The following is a 27,016-nucleotide window of genomic DNA, read 5'->3' on the forward strand; positions in this document are numbered from 1 at the left end:
CTATATATAGCTATAGATATATATATCTTGAAGTAAGACAACAGTTCATTGTAACTGTACGTTACAAGAAAACCACAGCAAGCTATCTCACATGAAAAAAGAGGAAAGTCTTTGGATTTACAAGCGAAGGCTGGCCATACATTATACCATTTTCTTGTACACTATTCCTTATAAATTGACCAAAACCGTATATTATGAGGTCAAACCTAAACTCTTTCAATTTGTATGCAGTCAGGCACGCCCTTGCACTACATAATTGAAGGTAAATCTAAAGGAAATTGAATAAGAAAAGTGTATATTGTATGGCCAGCTTAAAACCTGGTACATCCTGTAGGTTTTCTTCTGTTCAACCCAGCGGGTCGAACGAAAAAAAAACTGTCAGCTCCGGTCAGAGATGCTGTACTCACTATGCAAAGTAAGTACAGGGATCTCCCCCCACTGAGCTGTTGTGTTCTGACAGGTGGACGACCCCCCTCCAGAACACTTCGATCAGCGCTGATCAGAATTTGGTCGGCTGCTAATTTTCTAGCATGCTCAAATAGCTGGAGGCTGGCTTCTGTTGGACAGACCGACATACACACAGACCGAATGTCGGATTTTTTTTTTTTTTGAACTGGCCGATGCCTCCCAATATGCAGCCCTTGTGTACCCGGCTTAAGTCTCTGTACCGATTAAACTGTGATTCAGATCTGTTATGGTAGACTGCATAGTAAATGTAACTGTGACAAGCAAGATATACTGTATATCTGATATATAGATATATACACAGTATATATTGCAGAGAAGGAAGAACCAAGAATACCATGAATAACCACCTTCTCTTCTTAGTCTTGGGTAACATTGATAGTCCCATGCTCTTATTTTGGGATGGGGAGGCGTAATGAAGAGCTTTGGCAGTACACCAAACTCAGGAAGAGTTCAGTTATGGGGCGTACACACGGTCGGACTTTTCAGCTACAAAAGTCCGACAGCCTGTCCGACAGACTTTCGACGGACTTTCGACGGACTTGCGGCGGACTTTCTAACGAACAGACTTGCCTACACACGATCACACAAAAGTCCGTCGAATTCTTACGTGATGACGTACACCGGACTAAAATAAGGAAGTTGATAGCCAGTAGCCAATAGCTGCCCTAGCGTGGGTTTTTGTCCGTCAGACTAGCATACAGACGAGCGGATTTTTCGACCGGACTCGAGTCCGTCGGAAAGATTTGAAGCATGTTTCAAATCTAAAGTCCGTCGGATTTGAGGCTGAAAAAGTCAGTTGAAAGTCCGGAGAAGCCCACACACGATCGGATTACCAGCCAGCTTTAGTCCGTCAGCGTCCGTTGGACTTTTGTAGACGAAAAGTCCGACCGTGTGTACGCGGCATTAGAATTAACAAAAGTCACATATGAAGAAAAATAATATATGTAGAAAAATAACAGCTAACATGGTTAGAAAACATGGTATTACTCTTGTTAAGTCTGTCATAGAATTACCCACAAAAAGAAATACCAGTAGCAGAGAAAAATAATAGATTTTATATGCATAAATGTTACTGATGTTATCTATGCACAGGCCAATAGTATTTTTTCATATTTTTCCTTTATACATATTAAAAAAAAAACACACATACTCACTTCTATGCTGCAGCATCTGTGTGATGCTAGAGCTGTCCCATGTCAGCTCTATCACAACACCGCTGATCACTTCTCAGACTGATCATAGTGGAGAGTGGCAACTGTCAGTCACCGCTCTCCACTCTGCCCCTCCAGTTCTGTCTGGAGTGCCAGGCTGTAGAGGGGTGGGTGCAGCTGTCTCTGGCTCTCAGCCGCACGCTGAGAGCCTGAGCCAGCTATCAATCAGACAATATGGTTGAAATCTTTCCAGAGCTTGGAGCCGATCTGTGACATCAGCTGACAGTAGGCTAGAGCCCGCTATATGTTGGTCACAGGAGAGAGAGCAAAAGTAAGTGTACTCCCGTGACACATAAGTAAAGTATGGCCAAAAAAGCATTGGCCATACTTTCATTTAATATAGATTATTTTATCTGTTTATGATGATGTTATTAATCTTGGTTCTATGTATAGTTGTAATATTATATATAGATGGGTCCACCATAATTACTTCTGTCAGCCAAGGTCTGTTTGACTGAAAATAGTAGACAATCTGCAGTCTGTAATAGCAAAAAAATTTTGCCTGGGATTTTTGGCACATAAGGGAGCTTGTGAACTTAAAATGTTTTATTTTTTTACGAAAAAATATATTTTGTTGTACTCACAACAATGTTGATTCATGTTAAGATGGTATTAAACCCAAAAGAAAATATTTATTATATTGCAGCATACCATTTCTTATATGTGATGGCATTAGTTTTCTTTTTTCGATTTTTCTTTTATTCTCATCTGGTCATCCGGCCAGTAAGTCTGTTTTTTTCAACAGAAGAAGCTCTCCAGCAGAATGTATCAGTTACAGAGATGAGACAATCATTTTAACACCGACAGGGATGCTTACAATGATCAGCTTTTATTTATTTATGTAAAATCTTTATCCCATAGAAAAAAACAGTTTGCTGTAACTGATTATAAATTGTGACCTGGGGCTTGGTTTCAATTTGTTAGTGTATTTAAATCTGGCAATACATCTAACACTCCCCTCCCCCCAGATTCACAATGCTGCTGTGCAAAGGTGTCCCCCTGTGTTCCTTCATCCAGAGTAGAAGCACTCTGATACAGGGGATGGGTCACTGGCCAGATCACCAGGTGAAAACAGAAAAAAAAAAGACAACTCATACAGCCACCACATCTAATGATCAGTTAGCTGTAATACAGAGGTCCCCAACCCCTGGGTGGCGGATCGGTACCAGTCCATGGCCTGCTGCAGCAGGGGGTGGTCGGCTGTTTAGCAAGCCAACACAACCTGCACTGGCACCCTCCAACCACTAGAAGGTGTTTGCTCCTCTTCTCCCAGCACCACTTTCAGCCCAGAGAATTCATTCAAAGTGCCCGCAGTCGCCTTTCAGTCCCCGACTTACCCACCTACTGCACCTGACAGCGCTCAGTCCCCGCCTAGTCCGCCACAGCTGAGCGGATGCTCCCACTTACACCGCAAGAGCATTCACATAGAAGGGTTGTCTTCCACAAGGCCAGTTACTGGAACCGGAGAGGTTGGGGTACCACTACTGTAATAGATTACATTTTTGGTTTGGAATTTAAAAATGCTTAACTGCAAATTGTAAAAATAAATAGACACTCTTTGTATGGCAAAATAGAAGCCCTAAGCTAGCTGTTCTCAACTAGGGTTCCATGGAATCCTTGGGCTTCTCCAGAAGTTATGAGGAGTTCCTTGAGTTATGAGCAATTTCTGCCTCTCAAATAAGTAACCTCTGACACCAATAATATTTTTAGTTCTTTGTAAGGGGAGGGGGAATTCTTCCTACTGACCACAAATGTAGAGAGCATTCTTCCTAATGACCAGCACGCTAGTGACCTGTGGGCTGTAAGTATAGTAATTACTAGCGGGGGGTTCTCTCAATCTGGAAAGTTATTTTAAGGGTTTCTCCATGTTAAAAAGGTTGAGAAAGTCTAACGTCCTAAGCATTCTGAATATCTGATACAAAAAAAGATATTATAAAATATGTTCCCTTATCTTGTTCTAGCTCAGAGCTTCCCCTACAAATATTCTCCGGGTATAAACAAAGAACTTCATTTAAGATTCAATAGCAATTAAAAGTCATAACCCTCATATTTTTCTAATAACAAATCACAAGTCACGGTGAGTGAATTCGAATAGCAGGAAAAATGGTTCAACAAACAGCGTGAGTTCATCAAAAACATTTCTCAGGATCAACTTTATAACCTTCCGCAAAGCCGTTATGGAATGGGGTTTATTGTGATAAGTTTAAGGAAATTGTTTATGTAAACCCTTTCCAAATTTTAACTGTTATTTTGACTTTAAGCCCATTATAAGATAAAACAAATACATATAAAATAATAAAAATATTACAGTATGCGGCCAACACAAACAGATCCATGGTTTATTGGTCTAAATTAAGTGGAATGAAAAAAAAGATCCACCAGAGGATTGCTATTTAAATGCGTTTTTGTATTTATATGTGTTTCTAAGCATTATGTTTTACATAACTTTTTGGAACATAGGCTCAACATAATTTTTTCAGTTTGGTAAAGGAAGACCATTGGCCAATGTAATTTATGTGTGCTAGCCAGCGATACACCTCCTAATTGAAATTTAATGAAAGAACTGTGTGATGCTCCTAGAAACCAATAAAATGTTCTTGTTTCTCGTAGAAAATGAATACTTGTTACAGTCATAGGTGAGATGTTGTTCCATTCATTCCAAATGGTACCCCAACGCACCTTCTCAGTGCATCTTTGTTGGAACACACTGTGTTGTGTGCATGATTTTTGGTCCATTTTGGTGCATTAGTAATCCCATTTAAATTAAAGGGCTTCCTTAACACAATGCATAGTAATGTGTAATGCAACATGCATTAATGCATCTATGTTAAACATACCACAGAGGATCAGGCTGGTGTGAATGTGCCCTAAAGGGCCTATCTGATGTAATTAATTCATAATTAAACAATGCTTTCTTGCACAGATTTTTTGTCATAAATTGCAGTAATTGCAGTTTTAATATCCTCTTGCTCTCATTAGGCCTCATTCACACAGGCATGCTTCGGTGTGAGGGCCGTGTTTTGCCTGCATGGGATGCACAGGTGGTCAGTGCATCCCCTGTGCAGGCAGTCCTATTCATGTCAACTGGAATGCATTGGGTGCATGGACACAGAAACTGCCCCCAATTTGACATCCGTGTGGGACTGTCTGTCTTCGGGGACATGTACCCACAGAGGTGTCAAATTGGGAAGAGCAGCTGTGCCCATGCAGCCGCAGTGTCCCAAAAAACATTATTGGGACTGCCTACACGCTGATGCACATGCAGGCAAAACATGACCCTCACACGGGTAAAGCTTAAAGCGGACTTCAAAAATAGGAAGAAATAGCCAGACCGCCGCATACCTCAACCGGCCCGAGTGGTTAACAGGTGAAAGCAGCCGCTTTACCTGTTAACCACTCGGACTGGGTGAGGTGTGCGGTGGTCGGGCTATTTCTTCCTATTTTTGCAGTATGCTTTAGGTCTGGATGGATCTTTCCTCAGCCAGCACCCTCACTAGCCAGCGGCATCCAACTGTTCGAACTTTGACAGCCTGAGTGGGGACCCTTAAGCATTTATCATGGGTCCTAGCTTAAAGCGGAACTTCACCCAAAAGTGGAAGTTCTGCTCTTCACCCCCTCTCCTCCTTAACATTTGGCATATCTTTTATTTTGTTTGGGGGGGAGTGGGTATCAGTGTTAATTTAGTCTACTAAAACGACTAAAACATTTTAGTCTACTAAATGAATACTATTTTAGTCGACTAAAATATGACTAAAACTAAAACAATTGAGATGACTAAAATACTACTAAAACTAAAAGCCGTTTTAGTCCTAAGACTATAATTAACACTAGTGGGTACCTGGTTTTGACAGGTACGTGCTCCCCCACTTTCGGTCAGATTGCTGCAGCAATCCGAGTGGGAGATCAGCACCCCCTCCTTCCCCCACAGTTTTTCTGGGACACGTCACAGGTCCAAGAAAGCTGCAGGAACAATCAGGTGGCGTAGCGTGGCTTGCACATGCACAGTGAGCTGCCAGCTTTGAAGCCGCAAGCGGTCACAGCTGGCTGCCCGCAGTTAGTATGCTGGTGCTGGGGACTAAAGCCCAGTGAAGAAGCGCTATATCCTGGGACAAGTGAGTGTTCCATTATTAAAAGTCAGCCGCTACAATTTTTGTAGCGGCTGACTTTTAATTTGTGAACAGATGATTGAACAATAAGTAAGCCCATGTGAACAAGGCCATATAGTCAGTGGCTCTTCAAAGGAGACATTCTATATAAAATAGACCGTTCATTTCAGCATTGGATGAATTGCAAAATCATTAAGCTAAACTCCTCTCAACTCTAAAAATGTACTTTAATTTAAACATTTGAATCACCCCGACTTCCTCCATTACCCAAGTGATGAAAACCACACACACCACTAATTATTTTTCGTTCAAAAACAAACTGACAGCTGTGGTCGGAGCCATTGTACCAACAATCCGACATTAGTGCAGAGAGCTCCCCTGCTGAGCTTTTGTGTTCTGACAGGGGGATCAAACGGTTGTGGATCCGGCTGATGCCACCCGAGTGTACTAGGCTTTAGAGTCACTTAGTCACCAGTCCTTATATTTGGTGGCTGCATTTGTTTTCTTTAATCAGGCTAACAACATGTTCAGAAGTTACAGAAAATACATGTTGATTTAACCAGAAATGCAGTATCCTATGAAATGAACTGGAAACAACATAATCGTGTATTTCTTAAGACTAATCCCATTACTCCACACATAATAGAGATGAACAAATGCAGACATATGTGAAGTCCACACTGGGTGACAACCATGGACCCTTCCATAGATATTGTGGATAAATTAGTGTAGCCATCCAGGGACAGGAAGTGTTGTATCCACAGAGTTACCAGATGGAAATAAAGGGGGGAAAAAAGCATTAAATAAATAAAATAAATGCAGCCACCTCATTTAAGGACTGATAAGTTACAATATATAACTTTTTAGTTTTGAGGTTTAGATTTATTTATTCAGTTACTTATTGAATCCTTTATTACAGACGTTTATATAGCAGCAACAATATTACACAGCTTTTTTCATATCATACCTTCATTTCAGTCCCTGCCCCAAAGAAGCTCACCATTTAAGGTCCCTTTCGCACAGGCATACATTAACATATTAGGGCCAAATTTAGACAGGAGCCAATTAACCTACCAAGCATGTCTTTGGATTGTAGGAGTTAACCGGAGTATCTGAAGGAAACCGCACAAGCACAGAGAGAACATGCAAACTCCAAAGTGCTCAAAAGTTCTTGTAACACCCAAGGGGAAAAATAATTACCATCAAATTAAAAAAAAACTAATAATAATGGACTGCCATTTGGAGATGTGGGAAAGGTTTGTAAGCATACTATACATTTGAAACTCCATGGCAAAGTTCTTGTTGGGTTTGCTACCAACAACCCTAGTGCTACAAGGTATAAGTTTTGCTAACTGTAAGCTTTAATTGCTCAGTTTGTTTATGGGAGACCTCATAAGGAGCAATACTTATTCACCCTTCGCTCTTTGACCACCCCCCCCCCGTATATTGACCTTCTTAAGCACAATGCAGGACCTCAGATATACAGCCATGAGGCTGTAGGCACAGGAGTACCTAGGCAGAGGAAGTTCACTTCTCTTTTTCTGGAGGAATTCCAGGTAAAATGTAAAATGTTTCTGGGTACTTCTTAGGCAAAATTAAAAGTTCTAGATGTTCCCTATTACATTGTAAATTTTCACTTTTTGAGGTCCACTTTAAGGTTTAATTAACCTTCAGTTAGCAGGCTACATTCCTCTTCACTAATGTGTGTTTCATGCCAACGTGACCTGCATTTACTGCAAGCTGGGAAAGAGAGATAAATATTCTCTATGCTGCCAGCTTTATCACGAGTGACACTGACATCGATGTGAAATAAGAAGCAATGAACACATTGCTGCCCTGTTCAGAAGGCCGTCAGCTTTTCAATGTTCTTGTTTGCCCAAGTGACTCCAAAAGATTCTTCAGAATAGTTTCTTGGATACAGGCTAAGAAAGCAATTGCAGTTCAAAGGGGTAGGTATTTTAAAATTCAGATCCAGGTTTCTGACATGCCAGGAGCTCTTAAGCTGTCATTTTTTAAAGCTTTAGAGATTGCAGCATGAGAAAAAAAAATTGCTTCTTCATAGATGCCTAGAGATTTGGGTCCCTATAGTAACCTTTTCATGGGGCAAGGACATTTTGTATTTGAAAGGGCTTAAGAATTGATTGTCTTTAAAGTAGACATTATTAAAGTGGAGATGTAAACCCTTCAACTTGAAAATTGTTTATTCGTTTTCAAGTGACTGCTACTTGATACTTCAAGAAGAGAACTGATCATAAGATAAGGAAGGTTATGTTAAATAAGGAATTGGTAAACCTAGCTGCTTGATCATTTCAAACTCCAAATGATTTAGCTGTGTTTGACATGAGGAATAAGCTTTGTTGTACAGAGAAATCGGGATACACAGGTCAACGAAATACAAGGAGACATGAGCTTTATTACCCTCTGTGTCAAGGACGTTTAACCAGGGCTGCATTAAAATACTGTGCTGCCCTAGGCAAAATTGAATGGTAAGGCCTTCCCTTGTATGGTGCAATTATTGTAGGAAAACATAATGCTAGAATGTGCTTTTCGAGGAAGCATTATGTCTTCCTTATGACCAATGAACAAGAAATGAGAGATGGTTTAATGCTTCTACAACTGTAGTGAGTCTTCTGATGTCTTTCAACACCTCTTGCACATAACTTCACCTACAGTTCTGTAGCACAGACCCCAGACCAGGCTGCCAGTTTTATCTCAGGTTCCATTTCCTTTGAGGCACACGGCAGCCAGGCACACAGCAGTTCCACAGTCCCACAACTCAAGAAATAGACAGTGCATGTCTTTTTTTAGTTTAATGCTGGTTGAATTTGGTTAGGGTGCAGTGTAAGTCTTGGGACACTCCAAATTTAGTGCAGGATTTAATGGAGAACACTCCCTGGCTATGACTGACTCTTCAGGGTGAAACCCCTCTCGAGCCTAGTAATAGGTAAACTACAGCTCAGTGGACTCCAGTGCAAGAGCAAACCTGAGCCAGAAAATATGGAATAGTGTCTCCAAGGTCCAACAGTTTCTAGGATCTCTCTTAGGTCTGTACTCACTGTGCCCTGTGTACCAGCTTCCCTGAGCTGGGACCCTGATGGCCTCCTGCAAATTTCAGCTAAGTGACCCAGAGGACCTCTGTCCACAGGACAAGGACCCTTCTGTTCTAGGCCTAGCCTATTTATACACACTTCAGCCCCTTACTGGCTCCTCTCAGAGATTGCCTGAGGCTGTATGCAAGTTAAGGGTCTGCCTTGTTCAACCCACCAAATTCTATAAATCACTAGAAACCGGAGGGGGGGGGGTTTAGCCTGCAACCAACAGAACCCAGAACCGCAAAAAAAAAATCAAACATTGCTCCATTAGCTAAAGAGGAGTCAAAATAAATAAATTTGCCTTAATCTTATTAGCAACCTATATAGGAGGTTGCTATAGCTCTTTTCCTGAATTTTACAGATGTTCATAACCTGCTAGAAAAGAGAAACAATAGATTCCAACAAGTTCTCATCAGTTGCAGAGCTGAATGGCATATGCAGGGTATTCTTAATATGTCAATTTTAAGGTGGAACTAAACTCAAAAAATTAAAATTTGCCGTGTTATAGGGAAAATTCAGAAATGTTAATTGTGCCTAAGCATTACCCTGAAAATGTATCTTTTGTATGGAATTTCTCGTGAAAAATAGTAGTGCAATTTTGGTTATGTTAGTGTGCCTAGACATTCCTGTTCTGTAGCCTCATAGCTGTATACCTTCAGTGTGATGTCTAAGGCACTGCTGTCTGTGACTGCTAATCTCATCAGATTTTTGAGTGAGATTTGGTGATGTATCTACTGTGATGCTACTGAATTTTTTTCTGGAAGCTCTGACATGAGGATGCAAAAGCCCTGCCTCTACCAAGATGACCGCTTTCACATGGAGACACATAGTAGATTAAGGCATGGTAAGTCAATAATGGGAAAAAAGATCAGTTGCAGGGAAACCATAGTCAATGCTGGTGACTAGCCCTTTGCCCTTTGGCTGTCTTTTGTTGGGCACAGCTTTAATAGTTCAAGTTGTCTTTAAGTAAAATGTGTCATTCAGCAGTGCAATTGATGGGAATTTCCTATTGTGCAGAAAACAAAGAGAAGGTAAGCGATACCATATTAGTGATACCAAAATGTGTTCTACAGTCTACTCTAAGAAGTGCTCTTCCTTTTTCTTCTTCTGTGGATACTGTTACCTTCATGTTGGGGACCAGGACAAGCTGCTTTATCTAAACCAAGAGTTATCTTTGCCGAGTTTGAATATTAAATACTACCCAGGACAGTACCCAACTGCTCCCCCACTAAAGAATTTTTTATATTTGATTTTCTATTAAATACTGTGGATGGCACTACAGAAATGAACTACAGCCTAAAAATTGCAATATTTATCTGCATTTTTTCTCAATGAGTCGAGTCTGCGATCACCATGTCAGAGCTGAAATAGTGACTACATGATCAGAAACTATATCCTGAATGTCAGTGAAGACCTCAGCTTTCAGTGACAAAGGGTAGGACATTTGTTAAGATTGGTCATCGCACTGGGGAACTTTAATAGGCAGATCATGGATGGGAAGAGGGTTAGAAATGTCCAGCTGTCCATGTAAGTCACTCTGATTACCCAAGCGTTCTATTAGTAATTATGAGGCCCTTGACACATATCAGTGATGGGGTCCATTCATTCTTTTTTGTTCAAACATTGTAATAACTAGAAATTTGCTGCCAATATAGCATATATCTTTGGGTGCAAAATAGTGAGATAACCAGTCTAAAGATGGTACGAAACCTATGAAATACTCCTAACTGGAGTTTTTTTTAAGTTTTCCATAAAAGCAGGAACAGCAGTACAGTAACAGCACATTTCAGACACAACAGCACATTGGCAATAGTCAGCACAACTTGATATGAAATTATAGGTCTAGTGTAGATACATTTATAGTCAATCAACAATTAAGTTTTCCACTATAAATATGCAATGGTGATAACACCTAAGGTAAGAAGAAATATGCTTTGGTGGTTTGCACACTTTGGAAAACAGTTTTTTTTAAAGGAATGTATTAAAGCAATAGCTTCTCAACTTGATTTTAAAGTGACTGCAAAGTCTAATTTTTTTTTTAGGTAAAAATAACAAACATGTTATACTAACCTCCTCTGTGCAGTGGTTTTACATAGAGCAGCCTGGATCCCCCTCTTTTTGGGTCCCTTGCTGGCGCTTCTGGCCCCTCCAGTCTGTTGAGTGCTCCCACAGCAAGCAGCTTGCTATGGGGGCACCCAAGCTGAGTCACAGCTCCCTGTGTCCAGTCAGACACAGAGCCGTGGCCCAGCCCCACCCCCTTTCTCTTCTCATTGGCTGACTGACTTTGACAGCAGTGAGAGCCAATGGCACCACTTTGCTGTCTCAGCCAATGAGGAGTGGAGTCCTGGGTAGTCGAGACATTCCTACAACATCGCTGGATCTATAGAGAGCTCAGTTTAGCGGGGCTGAGGGGGATTTCTGTAAACAGAAGGCTTTTTAACTTAATGCATAGAATGCATTAAGATAAAAAACCTTCTGACTTTACAATCACTTTAAGATGTTTGGTAAGCCTTGCAAGTTACCAGTGCCTAAAACATGTTGCTAGCAAAATCTTCTCAACTTGATTTTAAGGTGTTTGGTTAGCTTTGCAAGTTACTAGTGCCTAGAACATGTTGCTGGCGATATCAAAAATTGAATCAAAGTAATACAAAACAAGTGCAAGCAAAAATTGTTTTTTTTTTTATTTTCCTTAACCGTGGTATTCTTTGCAAAGTGAAGCCTTACTTCGTTTACTAAGCTCTGGAGCAACTGTACTTGCTGAGTGCAACTGCACATTGCAAGGTGCACAGTCTGTTTATTATATATATATATATATATATATATATATATATATATATATATATATATATATATATATATATATATATATATATATATATATATAGTTATTCAGAGCGCAACATCACTATACAAAGTGAACATTCAACACTCATTTAATAAATCAAGTCCAATGAGGCAGGGTAAGCATAACAAGGTATATTAGGCAATGTAAATCTCTAAGATGTAATTGTCCCTAAAAGGGTGCAGGTGTCTTTTAACATAAAAAAAGTCAGAGCAAGAACCGTAACATACGGGAACAGAAAGCTTCCCTAATTCTTGCCTTTAGATGGATCAACGCTTATTTAACCATTATTGGAATACACCCAGTGTCAAAGTCTAAACTGCCTAGACTGCATGAAATTCAAAAGTACTAAGGTGCAACAGAGCCATACCATTTAAGCTACCATTTAGTTGAGCCCTAACAGCTTTAAATGCAATCAGAATTCCATTAGAATATCCAAGCTCCAGTGTATTTCTTATTCCCCATCTTAGAAGATTCTATTTTACACTTGCTTCATGTTCTGAATCATGTCATAGGCGTTTTACGAGCCCATAAATTGTCAGTCTCACTTCTCCCTTGGTTTGTTTTTTTATCAGTTGTTTCAAAGTATTAAATTAACCCTGTGGGCAGCTTCGGCTCCTAGATGTATAACTCGATGACATCACATTCCTTACCTGTAATTCTGTTTCTCATTTCCTATGTGGAATCTGTCATACTGTGCGTGTGCGTGATTGCCTTCCCAGTCCATTAAGTCAATTCTCATTGAGTACTGCCTTTGGCTCGTTATTGCAAATATAAACTCGTTCCCCAGCCAAAATTCACCAGATGGGCTGCCAAACCCCTAGAGGAAAATTAGTAGAATAAAATAGATTTATCATCAGAGAGCACAAGTGATATTAATGCTTTTTACAAGGGGTCATTATGTGTTATTTCATACATGTATTTACTAACTGCATAACATAACTGCCATTAGACATGGACACAGCTTATTCTTGATACTTGGAAAGAAGCTAGAAAGTTTTCTAAACAGCCTCATAGAATCTTGTAAAGTGATATTAAAGGATATGTCAGGGCAAATTAACAAGGCATACGCAGTACATCTCTGCAATACATGCACATTTCTCCTTGTTTTACCCTTTTAAAGACTCTGCAGGTATAGAAAAATACCTGTTGATCTCCCAGAAGTACATTCAGCTCCTAGGTCATTTTTCGCGCTGACAACACACAGAATTTTTGGGGACTGAGTGTTGATAACCCTGCCCAGTATTCTCCTGACAAAATTCTCAGACCCACCTACTCTCCCATCTCCACAAAATAAAGGTTGATCATTCTGTAATCCCAAGATAAGCACTACGAGGGCTAATTACTCCCATTGACCCAACCCAGGATGTGAGCACCGGACACGCGGTATGTCAAAATTTTTGACATGATCAACATGTTTTTTTGCACTTATATAATAAAACACTTTCAATAGTGCTCTCCATGATTAAGCCCCAGCGGCATTGTGAAACATGTTGGAGTTGTAGTCTGGATGAATCGAGCTGAGGCTACTTTTACTTGCTTACCACTCGGGCTGGATGAGGTGTGCGGCGGTTGGTCTTTTTCTACTTTCAATAGTGCATTTACCACACTAGAAGGGAGAAAATGGGGTTCTTTGTTAGGGTTTACATTTTCGAGTGACTGAACTTTTACAGAGTGATTCTACATAAGGGTCCTTTCACACGGGGCGGTCCACTCAGCGGACTTTGTTTTGCTCAGCTCCACTGATCCCCGCTGAGCAGGTGGATGACAGGTCTGTTTCCGCTCACTGTGCAGAGCAGAGACAAACAGAGTCTTGCTCTTCCCTATGGGGAAATCGGGTGAAAATGGACAGGCAGCAATCTTATCTGATCCGATCCTCCAGACGGTTGGAAAATAGGGTCACCATCCGTCTGGATTTGGCGGACAGGATCGGATCGGATAGCGGCGGATGTCAGCGGAAATGTCACCGCTGAGATCCATCTCTCAATAGGGGTGAATGGAGGGTCCGATTAGGTCACCCTGAAAAACTGACAGGCGGACATGATCAGACAGCCCATGTAAAGGGCCCAAACAATATGTTTTTTAAGCATAATACATAATACTAATACTGATAATAATCACTAAGGAGGTTTTCACACTTTTGTAGCCCCTTGCAATGCATTACAGTTGCACATTTAGACAGCGATATTCCAATGGACTACATAATGCTTATGCCCCTTAATTGGAAATGCAGCACAACTCAAGGCGCAATGTGTGCATTGTGATTCACTGTAATGCATGTGCATTGGCCACTACTACATAGTGTATTGGGATTCTTTTCACAAATAATGGCACTGTAACATATCGCACTGTACTTGGGCATATGCATTAACACGTGTTGCTGTAATGTGCACTAATATGGGCCCTATTATACCACAGCTGTTAGTTAAATCACCTTTAATATATATATATATATATATATATATATATATATATATATATATTTTATCTTTATCTTCTATCTCTTATTTTCCCATTTGTCGTCTTTGCCTTGCAAAAATATTTTTGTTGTGAAAAGATAGAGCCCAATCACCTTGTGGCCATTCAACCATATTCTGACTGGATATTCCCAAGCCCTACTTCTTGGATATATTGTTAACCATGTTTTTACTGTCAATGGAAAACAAGCTAAGGGCAAATGCAGTATGTAAATTAGTATAAACATTTCTGTCCATTTAGAATGTATCTATTTTACACCCAGTGGTTCGAATGCACAGTCGTCCATGGGTCTAATGACAAGTGCAGTTCTGTCTTAGACCTCTTGTTTTTAGATTTGTGCTATAGTTAATGGCATGTAATTTCCTTATAAATAATATAGATATACAGATAAAAGACCAAGTGGTCCATCGAGTCTGCCCTATTTTTATATAGATCTATGTTTTTCCCAAGCATGTTTGAATACACGTCCTGTTAACTGACTCACTTTCTCTGCTGGAAGTCTATTTCAAGCATCAACTACTCTTCTAGCTGTGGTCATGTTCTTGATCTTAGGTTCATATTGAAAATACTGCCCTCCTGAACCTTATTCACACCCTGAATGTATTAGGTTGCAATCATGTCTCCCCTTTTTCTTCTTTCCTCCAGACTTGACATATTAAATTCCAGTATTAAGTTCCTCCTGACATGTTTTATTCCTTTAGACCTTTCACTATTTTTCTGTTTGTCTCTGGGCTCGTTCTATCTTATCAATATCTTTTTGTAAGTGAGTTCTCCAGAACTAGACATACTGTTCTAAATGGGGTCTAACTTCCTTCTGCTGGTGATGTGATGAATCCTAGAATTCTATTTGCTTTTCCTAGCTTCCAGGTTTGAAGTCTTATGATTTAAAGCAGAGTTCCAGGCAAAAATGTAACTCTTTTTTAGCTTGAAACAAAATAACCCCCCCCCCGCCTCGTTCTTGGATATTTTTTTTTCTTTTTCAGATTTTTTTGGTATGTTTTCTTTGGGACTTCCGTCCAATGTCGCTGCGGTGAGGTACGTCATTTCTGCGGTTTTACTGAGCTCTCCTCCTTCCCCCCATTGCTTTCTGGGACCTGTCTGTGTCCCAGAAGACGATGGGACCATTCAGAAAGCGCCATGCGATTCGCGCATGTGCAGTAGGAAACAGGATGTGAAGCCTGTTTCCCTTAGTAAGGATGCCAGCGCCTGCACCAGGAGCCGATGGACAGGTCAGCTTCAGGTGAGGTAAGTGTCCTTATATTAAAAGTCAGCATCTACAGTATTTGTTGCTTTTTTTTCACTCAGGCTACAACTCAGCTTTAAGAAGTTGAAGCTGAATAGTTCAAACGCACTACTTTTTTTCCTTTGTGGTGTCCAAATGCAATGACTAAATCTTCCTTCCACCTTTTCTCTCTGTCTGGCATTGCATAGCTTGACTTTGTAACATAGCATGCAAACATCCCACAGTTATTGGACTTATGTCTCTTAAATTTAAAGAGAGACAATGGAATACACCATGTTAAAAAAGGATAATCTTTGGAAATGGCCAGAATTACAGTAGAATGTATGAAGAACCACTCGCAGGGATAGAGAGGGTAAAAAAGGGGGAGGGGTATGCCTGTATATCCACAATAATGTACAAGTGAATGTGAGAGATGACATCACTAAGGGAGCTAGGGAGGAGGTGGAAACCTTGTGGGTAGAGCTCCATAGGGATGAAACTATAGGGAAAATAATACTGGGAGTATGCTATAGGCCCCTTAACCTGAGGGAGGAGGGGAGGCAGACATAGACTGGGTGGAAGGAACTACTCATTCGTCTAAGGCTCACCAGTTCCTAGGTGTCTTGCAGGACAACTTCATGGGTCAGATGGTAGATGCACCAACTAGAAACAAAGCGTTACTAGACCTACTGGTTACCAACACTACAGACCTGATCACGTATGTGGAAATAAGGGGCAATTTAGGAAACAGCAATCACAGGTCAATTAGCTTCAGTATAGATCACACAAATAGGAAACATAAGGGGAATTCAAAGACAAAGACAAAGGCAAACTTCCCCAACTACGAACCTTGCTAGAAGATATAAATTGGGATAAAATCTTAGGAAGAAAGAACACAGAGGAAAAATGGATTTACTTTAAGAGCATATTAAATAAGGGCACTAGCCAGTGCATCCCATTGGGAAATAGATTTAAAAGAGCGATCAAAAGTCCGGGATGGCTTAACTCCAATGTATAAATGCATATAAAAGCAAAGGAGAAGGCCTTTAAAAAATACAAGGCTAAGGGATCATCATCAGCATCAGAATGCAACAAGGAATGTAAGGGTGCAATTAGGGCGGCTAAGGTAGAACACGAAAGACACATAGTGGAGGGGAGCAAATAAAATCCGAAGAAATTCTTTAGGTATATAAACAGTAAAAAAGGGAGGACAGACCATATTGGCCCCATAAAGAATGAGGAAGAAAATTTGGTTACAAAGGATGGGGAGATGGCGAAGGTATTACATTCTTTTCTTCTCCTCAGTCTTTACGAGGGAATCAGGGGGCTTCAGTAACTAAAACTGCAGTGTTTATCCTCATGACACATTACAGGAGGCACCCTCATTGCTAACAGAGGATCGAATTTGAAATAGGTTTGGAAAACATAACAGTCCAGTAAAATTGCCAGACCATCGTTCCTAATTTTTACTGAGAGTCTACTGACTGGAATGGTACCAACTGATTGGAGAAAAGCCAATGTAGCTCCAATATTTAAAAAAGAAACAAAATACATCCCTGGGAATTACAGACCAGTTAGCCTAACATCAATAGTATGCAAGCTCTTGGAGGGGATGATAAGGGACTATATTCAAGATTTTAGTAATAAAAATAGTATCATTAGAAGTAATATGCATGGATACATGAAGAATCGTTCTTGCCAAACCAATCTATTAACATTCTATGAGGAGGCGAGCTGCCATCTAGATAAAGGAAGGCCCATAGACGTGGTGTACCTGGATTTTGTAAAAGCATTTGACACAGTTCCCCATAAACGTTTACTGTATAAAGTAAGGTCCATTGGCATGGACCATAGGGTGAGTACATGGATTTAAAACTGACTACAGGGGCGAGTTCAGAGGGTGGTGATAAATGGGGAGTACTTGGAATGGTCAGGGGTGGAAAGTGGGGTCCCCCAGGGTTCTGTGCTGGGATCAATCCTATTTAATTTGTTCATAAACGACCTGAAGGATGGGATAAACAGTTCAATATCTGTATTTGCGGATGATACTAAGCTAAGCAGGGCAATAACTTATCTGCAAGATGTGGAAACCTTGCAAGATCTGAAAAAATTAATGGGATTGGCAACTATATGGCAAATGAAGTTTAATGTGGAAAAATGTAAAATAATGCATTTGGGTGGCAAAAATATGAATGCAATCTACTCACTGGGGGAAGAACCTCTGGGGGAATCAAGGATGGAAAAGGACCTGGGGGGCTTAGTAGATGATGGGCTCAGCAATGGCATGCAATGCCAAGCTGCTGCTAACAAAGCAAACAGAATATTGGCGTGCATTAAAAAGGGGATTAACTCCAGAGATAAAATGATAATTCTCCCACTCTACAAGACTCTGGTCCGGCCTCACCTGGAGTATGCTGTCTAGTTCTGGGCACCAGTCCTCAGGAAGGATGTTCTGGAAATGGGGCGAGTACAGAGAAGGGCAACAAAGCTAATAAAGGGACTGGAGGATATTAGTTATGAAGAAAGGCTATGAGAACTGAGCTTATTCTTTCTGGAGAAGAGACGCTTGAGAGGGGATATGATTTTAATTTACAAATACCATACTGGTGACCCCACAATAGGGATAAAACTTTTCCATGGAAGGGAGTTTAATAAGACACATGGCCACGCATTAAGATTAGAAGAAAAGAGGTTTAACCTTAGACTGCATAGAGGGTTCTCTACTGTAAGAGAGGCAAGGATGTGGAATTCACTTCCACAGGCGGTGGTTTCAGCGGAGAGCATCGATAGTTTCAAAAAACTATTTGATAAGCACCTGAACGACCACAACATACAGGGAAATACAATGTAATACTGACATATAATCACACACATAGGTTGGACTTGATGGACTTTTCATTTAAAAATGTTTTACATTGATGTCAGTTTGCAAAAGATATGTAACTCATCCACACTTTGAACTAACTCTTTGTAAATGATTGACCTTTATACAATATGTGCATGTCAGGTCTTGACACTTCTCTGCTGGTATGCTTTTTCCAGATCAGTGACTGATAGCAGTAAAGCAAGGATAGGCATGATAACCCCCACGTCTGCACCTTTAAAAAGAAGCATAGCAGCTCGGACTTTATTGGAAAGTTTCCTTTAATAAGGTTGGCTGGTATACAGTACATTGTGCAATGCTCAGGTTGGAAGGTGGAAGAGTGTTCTGGAAGGATATGAGGAAGTGTTGAGGAAGGGGGGGGGGACTAGGACCAATGGACCAAAATGTCCATCGCTGCCTTTCACTTCCTCTCTCATTGGAATCTTACAGCATCTTCACCATGAGATTATATTCAGAACTTTCTGGCAAGTCAGTATTAAAACATCTATTTGAATTAGCTTCCCTCTTGTGCTAAAATGAAATTAGATGTAAGTATTCTGGGGTAGATGAAGAATGGAGTCTAGTTAAACAGATTTTTTTTATTCAGAGAGATAAAATGAAACCAGCCACCTGTGCTAGGCAAACTGTGTTTCCTATCAAGTACTTTCATTTCCCACAAAATGAAATGTTTCTAAATTAATTTACATTTGTCTCGGTGCTCTTATAAACATGACTGGTCAACCCAGTTTCCAGTTACTTGTATGAAACGATTAAAAACCAAATACGCATTAAAGAAAACAGTTTTACATTCACATTTTTACAATGAAGAAGAAGATAACATCTATCCAAGTCACAATTAAATGTCGTGATATTCTATCCGCTGAAATCATAATTGAGTTAACACAATGTTTGATCTAAGATTGTATTGCCACAGTGAGAAATCTGCTTCAAAAGGTACAAAACTAGACAATTTATTCCATGCATAGAGAAGAGCAGGAGATAGCAATATGGAAGCAGGAATGATAGAAGAAACAGTTTATCCTTTAGAAGACTCTTAGTATAAGGGTTACCCCCTTTTTACTGTATCTGGCTTAAATTCAGACCGTGTAATTAAGATAAAAATATGGGCAGCAAGATTTTTAGAAAAAAAAGTACAGTAAGATAATTAAAGTGATTCTAAAGGCAGAATGTTTTTTTATCTAAATGCATTCTATGCATTAAGATAAAAAAATCTTCTGTGTGCAGCACCCCCCCCCCTCAGCCACCCTAATACTTATTTGACCCCATCTCGATCCAGCAATTTTGAACTAGAGACTCGGCTGTCTGGGACTCTCCCTCCTGATTGGCTGAGGCACAGCAGCGGGAGCCATTGGCTGCTTGCTCTGCGGGACAAAAACTAAAACCAAGGATCCATCAATGTATATAAATGTATATAACTCTCTAAACAATAGAGAAAGGGGGGAAGGGGGGAGGTATGGAGTGGGAGCTCTCGGTAAGAATATGATAGAATTACTCAGGGGGCACTCGGCAGGAGGAAGGGGCCAGGAGTGCCGGCGGGGGGACCCGAGAAGAGAAGGATCTGGGCTGATCTGTGGAAAACCATTACACATATCAGGTAAGTATAACATGTTTGTTATTTAAAAAAAAAAATAATTTTAGAACATGAGGTTCAAAATAAATGAGTAAAATGCATCATTTGTGTACATTGCATCACATGTCCCCCTTTACTCCTCTTGCATGGGCAATATTTAACTTTATTATTATTATTATTATTTACTTTACTATTTGATGCTGAAATGCTGCCTTTAGAGCACTATTAGCAGGCTGACTTATAATAATATTATAAATATGTAGCAAATAAATATTATAATAAATAATAATGCCTTGATTTGCTGGTCAGGTGACTAGAAAGAGCCAGTGACATCCATGGTTAACTTAGCAAATATGTATGAGTGTTGAGAGCTGGGACAAGGGCTAAATATAGAGAAACCCCCAAAAAAGTACTCAAACAAAGTAAAGATCGTGTTTCCAGGTTAGGAAGCATGGGGTAAAATGCACCATGGAAATACGGGTGGTTCAATGGACAATTTACATTATTGTTTTACTTTACAGTATAACTAAAGGCAAAACTTTTTTTGTTAGTTTTGGATGGAGTGGAGAGGAATTAGAACCCCTGTCAGATTGCTGTCTGTGTCCCTATTAAGGAGATTTCCCCTATCTATTTGTCCTATTTACCATTATCATTGAAAGTGAAAGTAAAAGAAAATCACAAATTTTGTGTTGTCTCCAGAAAAGTAATACAGGGGAAATCTTCCAATGGGGACAGTAGTTCTGGTCACCTGGGGGTCCCCAAGTGATTCCTTTAATTTTCTGGGATTTCTGCTCACTTCCTATTTGGCTATGGGACAGAAAGTGAAGGAAAATCTTTGCAATGGGACAGAAATGAAAAAGAAAAGTTTGACAGGGGTTATAACCCTTCCTTGCTCTTGCCAAAATGAAAAAAAAAGTTTTCCCCATACAGTGGAACCTTGGTTTGCGAGTAACGCGGTTAACGAGCGTTTCGCAAACCGAGCACTGTATTTGTAAAAATCCTAACTCAGTTTGCGAGTGTTGTCTCGCAAAACGAGCAGGATTCAAGCCAAAAGCGGTGTGCAGTACCGCCTTTGGCCCGAGGTGGGGGGCGCCGGAGCTGAGCAGAGCCGAAAGAGGCCGATCGGCGCCATTCGGAAATGTACAGAAAGGCCCGAGGACAGTTCGGCTGACCTCGGCAAACCTCGGAAAGGCTCGTGAACAGAGTCTTTCCAAGGTTTGCCGAGGTCAGCTGAAGTGACCTCGGGTCTTTTTGGCCATTTCTGAGGCTCTCCGGCTCCCCCGGCCTCTGGCCGCATGCAGTATTGCATCCCATTGAAGTCAATGCGGAACAAATTATTTTCATTTCCATTGACTTCAATGGGAAAACTTACTTTGATATGCGAGTACTTTGGATTACGAGCATACTCCTGGAACGGATTATGCTCGTAATCCGAGGTTCCACTGTAGTTCTACTTTAAGAAAATGGTTGTCAGTTCCTAGAAAGCTCAGCCATAGAGCACTGAAAGCTCTTGGACTGTTTGACTACCTTGCCTTGAAAAAGGCCAGAGAGATTGATTTGCCAGGTACACTTTCTTAAGAGTTCTTAAAAAGTTTCCTATACAGATTTACAGTCAAATTTATCAAACTGTTAGGGAACAGATGGTGTTCTGGCCAACTCTTCCTAGAGTCCATTTCAGAAACTGTAAAAGGTCCAACTTCTACTTTTCTCTAAAGATGAGGAACCTTTCCCTCCTGCTCCTAAGCAGCCAAAATTGGTATCAGTCAGAGAATGAAAGGTCACTGCATAATTGCTATCTCTGAAATAAATGCCAGTTGGAAATCTGACAGCTCCTGAGCTCCCGTAGTGATAGAGTGCTGCTTGGATGCCTACCTGTCTATTCTGTCAATATTTCTATAAAAATGGCAGCACTAAGCAGCAGTCTCAGGGCTTTTAGATGTCTACACAAGGGATGCATTTACAGGTAGATAGCATGCATAAGAAAACTTTGAATGCACATAGCAAGGCTGATTTATTAAGGATGTTGAAAATGTTCACATGAAAAGTTAGATAGTTGAGGTGAATCTTTTTTCTGAACGTTCTCAACTTCGCTTCATAATCTTATCAGAAGATTTTTGTTGAAATGATCTGCCAACAGCATCTCCCTAAGTATATATTTCAGATAGGACTGGGGCCTAATACCCAGGACATGTGGGGGAAGGCAATTGGGAACACATTTTACCCAGGGGTACCCACTGCTTTCATTGGCAACTATCTTATGTATTATACTGTAGGCAGAGACAAAATTGTTTTGGGGCAAGAAAGGCAAGTACATGGCTTTAGAGGTGAGGAAATGTATTTTGCATTTGGGTTGGTGAGTTGGATGAGAAGATTCTTATTCCACCCTACACAAGAACATACATGGGAACAAGAAGTATTTTCTTTTATATATTCCTTTTAAATCAATAAACATATATATACCACATTGCTAAATTTAGATGCAAACTTGATTTTAGCTAATGGACCATATCTTCTGTGAATTCTACCAGAAGGCCTCTATATATGGTGGTCATTAAACAGTATTTGCTTTATCTCTGCTTGTCATTCTGCCACTTCAAGCATGAAAGCACAGTTCCATACATCTGCACAGAATACCGAATATAATGGAAATTGCTAAAAATACTTTGATACCGTGCCATTTATCACTGAACGTAAAACAGGCTTATCCAATGTTCACTGGTTGTTTAAAGTGATTACTTGCATATGAAAGAAATGACTCCAAAGTAAACTCCAGATATTATCACAGAAAAGCATTAAATTAAGTAGTCTTAAACTAAACTTTGTCAGCAGACGTGAAACACCCAGTGACAGGAATGCTTGGGACTACTTTTTCAGAGGTGCATGGATGAGACCTTTAGCACAGCCTGGGAACCTTTTGGCATACAAATTACAGTCTGCTTGACCCACCCAAACGGTCATTCAATATTCCAGTTAAAAGTAAAAAAAATAAACCAAGTTCAGTTGCAAAAGAAGCAACTGAGAGGTCAAAAAAATGTAAAAAAACAAATGTTTTTCAGATTTTTTCCTTTCATTTTTTATTTACAAAGAACCCTAATTAAATTAACATCTACATTTTCTCTTATTTCTCAATCAAAATCAGTAAAAAAACACAGAAAGAGAGAGCTGGTTGAATTTTAGGTTAAAAAAAATGCGTGCCCATTATTGAATAACAGTTATTAGAATTTAATAAGGTTGATTTACTAAAGGCATAAAGGTTTATCACTTTGCAAAAAAAACCCTGTCATTAGTGCTTAGTGAATGAGGTGAAGCTCAGCTGACTTCCATCTCCACTCTTCTCAAGACCTCCTACTCTCAAGTTCTCTTGTCTCCTCCTCCCATGCTCGTCTCAAGGATTTCTCCAGAGCCTCTCCCATCCTCTGGAACTCACTACCTCAACCTGTCCTACTATCCCCTACTCTTGCTACCTTCAGGCGATCCCTGAAAATTCATCTCTTCGGGGAAGCCTATCACGCCTCCAACTAATCTTTTACCATTTCCATCAGCTCATTCCCCACAGTTACAACCTTTTGTACCACCTGCCCCACCCTATTAGATTGTAAGCTCTTCTGAGCAGGGCCCTCTTAATCCTCTTGTATTTTATTGTATTATAACTGTATTGTCTCCCTTTTTATATTGTTAAGCACTAAGTAAACTGTTGGCGCTATATAAATCCTGTATAATAATAATAATAATCATCCAATCACATGCATGCAAAAATACAGTTCTAATATTTCTTTTCCATTTGATTGGTTATAGTTTGCAATATGATTTTTACCACATTAATTCAGCTATAGGAAAATTCCCTTCCAAGGTGAACAGCCTATTTACCTTTAGTAAATCAATCCCCTCATGTATAAAGGTATAAATATTTTTTTTATCTATATACTGTACACTTTCCTTCTCCCATATCGCAAAAGAAACAGAAAAGAGACAATCTGGTTTGCTACTAATTATACCAGAGAGTTTCCCTAATGCGTTTACCATTTTATATTCTTTCCAGCCTCTTTGGAAATCCACGGTTCCATCTTCTCTGTGCTGAATTCCTGTCCAGCCCCCACCTGCCGTTTCCATATTACAATACACCTTAAGGATCCAAAGGAGATAAGGAGAAATGTAAATGTTAGTTGAATGTTCATTTAGATGCGTTTTATTTATTTTTGAGAGTATTATAAAAAGTAAAAAGTAAAAAAATAGGAGTACAGGAAAACTTAATTTTTCATACAACGGTGGAGGGGAAAGTGGAAATAAACTCACTTATTTGATTTATTCTTTCTGCCAAGACTTCCAGGATCCATATACCTACACATCCCACTGCTTTCACCGGATTAGAAATCAGGTATGTGAACTGGTGGAATAATACTGGTTATTTGATACATGCTGACTATCATTTTTGGATCCAAAAGCCAATGGTATAGTAGGTGCTCACTGCAGTAGCAGTAAATACTTGGTTCTTGGCATGGAACACAGCAACAAAAGCTCACTTGGAAGGGTGTTAACAACCCTTGCCCAAAACTGACTCCTCCTTTCATTGCATTTCACGTCATGACACTGTAATGCATGTATTTTAACATCTGTTCAGTCGTATCCAGCTTTCATCAGCTCTGTGGGCCAGCTCTTTGGGCTCCATGCCTGATACACTTGAGAGGCTTTTTACTTAGAATTTTCCTTGCAAATCTTTCACAAGGTAAGTTACCATGTCTTTCCTCAACCCTTCCCAACTTGGGACCAGCATGCACAATGTGATAACACGTGTGCATCGTCAATTTGTTCAAATACTCCAGAGCCAGTTTACAGTGGAGCCAATTATCCTACCAGCAAGTCTTTTAAGTGTGGGAGGAAACCCACACAAATCCATGCAAATAGTGTTCTGGCTGATATTTGATCTAAAGACTCCATTGCTGTAGGGCACATCCCATATGAGGATGCTATGGGGTGGCAATGCTGCTGCACTACTCTTAAATTTATAGCAGCATTCTCACACCATCACAGGAAGCTGCATGAGGGTAAGTTTACTGGTGAGACTTTGCAGACGGACCAAACTTTACAGAGTACAGTAACCCAATAACAAAAACTGCTCAAACTTTTCCAGTTGACCTCTTTTAAAAGCTAGTATAGAATGTAAACAGCAGTTGCAGCAAGATTTGTGATACTGTTGAGATAATTAAGGACCAAAATAAATCCATAAAAGTTGACCTGCTAATGTATACTTGAAATAGTTTTACGAAAAAAACACCCAGCCAAGGTGGAAGCATTTTTCTAGACCAGAGTCAATTTCATTTTGAACAACAGTGGCTTTTGCAGGTCAATGCTTTCCTGTGTTTTGCTCTCATTCCTGGTTTTATTACTTTGGAAAAAGCCCAGTGAGTAAGTAAGGTGGCACAAAACTTTAAAGAAAGGACCTGAGTGATTTAACGTTTTGGAAGTACATGCTTTACTTAATACAGTACAAGTCTCTGTGTCGAATTCTGTGTGATTTACTATCCAGTCTAGCCTCGCCTAACAAACCGCTTACACTACATGCGTTTGTTGGCATAGAGTACAATCTACTGATCAGAATCCACACTCTTCCCTAATCCCAATGTTCTATGACGATTTCACAGTTTATTTTGAATAAACAATAATAATACAGTAGAACAAGGTTTGTGGAGCAATGTATTTATATTAGAGAAATAAGCTTACCAGCAACCTACTTTGAGGCTTGTGAAGCTCAGAAAGAAAATAAGCTAATATAAGAGTACCATAGCCTGTTCAAAAATATCAGAAAAGTCACATACTTGGAAACCTCAATATGAACAAATGATAAAAAAAACTCAGCAGTGATAAGCTTCAGGTAGAAACTGCATGCTAAAATTATCAGCAGACCTGTAAAAATTGGACTTGGCCCATCAAATTTATGGACTAATGGAAAAACTCAAGAGCAGGAAGAGTTAAGTGAGTCTTTTGGGGGAAAAAGTTGAGATGTGCACATAACTTCATCTGCTTAGACCTCTGGACCTGCCGAGGTCTAAGCAAAACTTTACCAAGGGGAAATTCCACTCCTCCTCTTCCTCCTCTCCTCCCCTGCCACATTTGGAATCCTTTTTTTTGGGGGGGGGGGTTGGAGTGGGTACCTCGTTTTGACAAGTACCCACTTCTGCTTGGATCACCTTCTGAGTGGAGGTTCTGCTCTCCCACCTCCTCTCTGCCTGCAGACTTCTGGGACACGATACAGGTCCCAGAAAGCTGAGGGACCATTCACAAAGCACAGCGTGGCTCATACATGTGCAGTGGCCAGCCATATCTCCTAAACCTGTACGGTTTAGGAGATATTCACTTTGCATGCAGCCGCTGACGTCAGCGGTGCATGCACTGTGAAGGCCCGGCAGACGCTGCCAGACCTTGTCGGGAAGGAGACTCCCGCCCAAATGAGCGGGAGTGATGTAATCGCGGCTCCGACCACTCACAGGGCAGGAGCCGTGAACCCGGAAGAAACGCTGAGGGCAAAATGTCAGCTCCCTCTGCATGGACCAGGATCAGATGCCGATGCCTCGTTCTAAGGTTACTAGCTCATTATGCCTTTGCCTTACAGGTTTTTTTAAAAAAAATAAAAAATTCTGTGCGGTTGTACAACTGCGTTAAAAAGCTGTGTCTACTTCAGTGATTTCCAGGTTCCAGGGGCTTTGTTCAGGTACGGTATATACATAGTTGCATTGATCCAAGCTGGACAAATAACTATCTATAACTTACCAAGGCCTTGAATCATTCTTTAAGCCTGCCATACGCAGCTCAAATTTCAGCCAAATCCTGTTGAATCGGCCTAAATTCAAACCGTGGGTGATGCCACCACTCAGTTTAACAAAGTGATGTATTCACTGTTCAGGTATTTTGAGTGCCATAGGAGCCACCTGCCATAATACAATAGTCTGTAGGGGAGATTCCTCCATCCTTGCTCTTTAGCGTGAATAGAGGAGTTTACTACATTTTTCTAGTTCAGCCCACAAGAGATTTATACATGTCTGGCAAGCCTTAGACTTTAGTTCAGTCAAAACGATCTCCTTGGTAGGTAGTTAGGTTGGGTGAGAGTTAAAGTGATGGGATTCACCGTCACTTTTTGTCCTGGTGTCT

General features: G+C 40.3%; 1 protein-coding gene across 1 annotated transcript in view; it reads right to left on the reverse strand.

Moving 5' to 3' along the window:
* The window catches only part of ANGPT1 (angiopoietin 1), a 463,014-nt gene that overhangs the window by 57,631 nt on the left and 378,367 nt on the right, over window positions 1-27,016 (reverse strand). The window contains exons 6-7 of the mRNA XM_073632150.1: window positions 23,894-23,995; window positions 12,373-12,539 (exon numbers count right to left, since the gene is read on the reverse strand). Of these exons, the coding sequence (XP_073488251.1) occupies window positions 12,373-12,539; window positions 23,894-23,995 (269 nt within the window). The remainder of the gene's footprint in view (window positions 1-12,372; window positions 12,540-23,893; window positions 23,996-27,016) is intronic.

This window comes from Aquarana catesbeiana, linkage group LG05, assembly GCF_042186555.1.
Source record: "Aquarana catesbeiana isolate 2022-GZ linkage group LG05, ASM4218655v1, whole genome shotgun sequence".
In the NCBI taxonomy this organism is placed as follows: domain Eukaryota; kingdom Metazoa; phylum Chordata; class Amphibia; order Anura; family Ranidae; genus Aquarana; species Aquarana catesbeiana.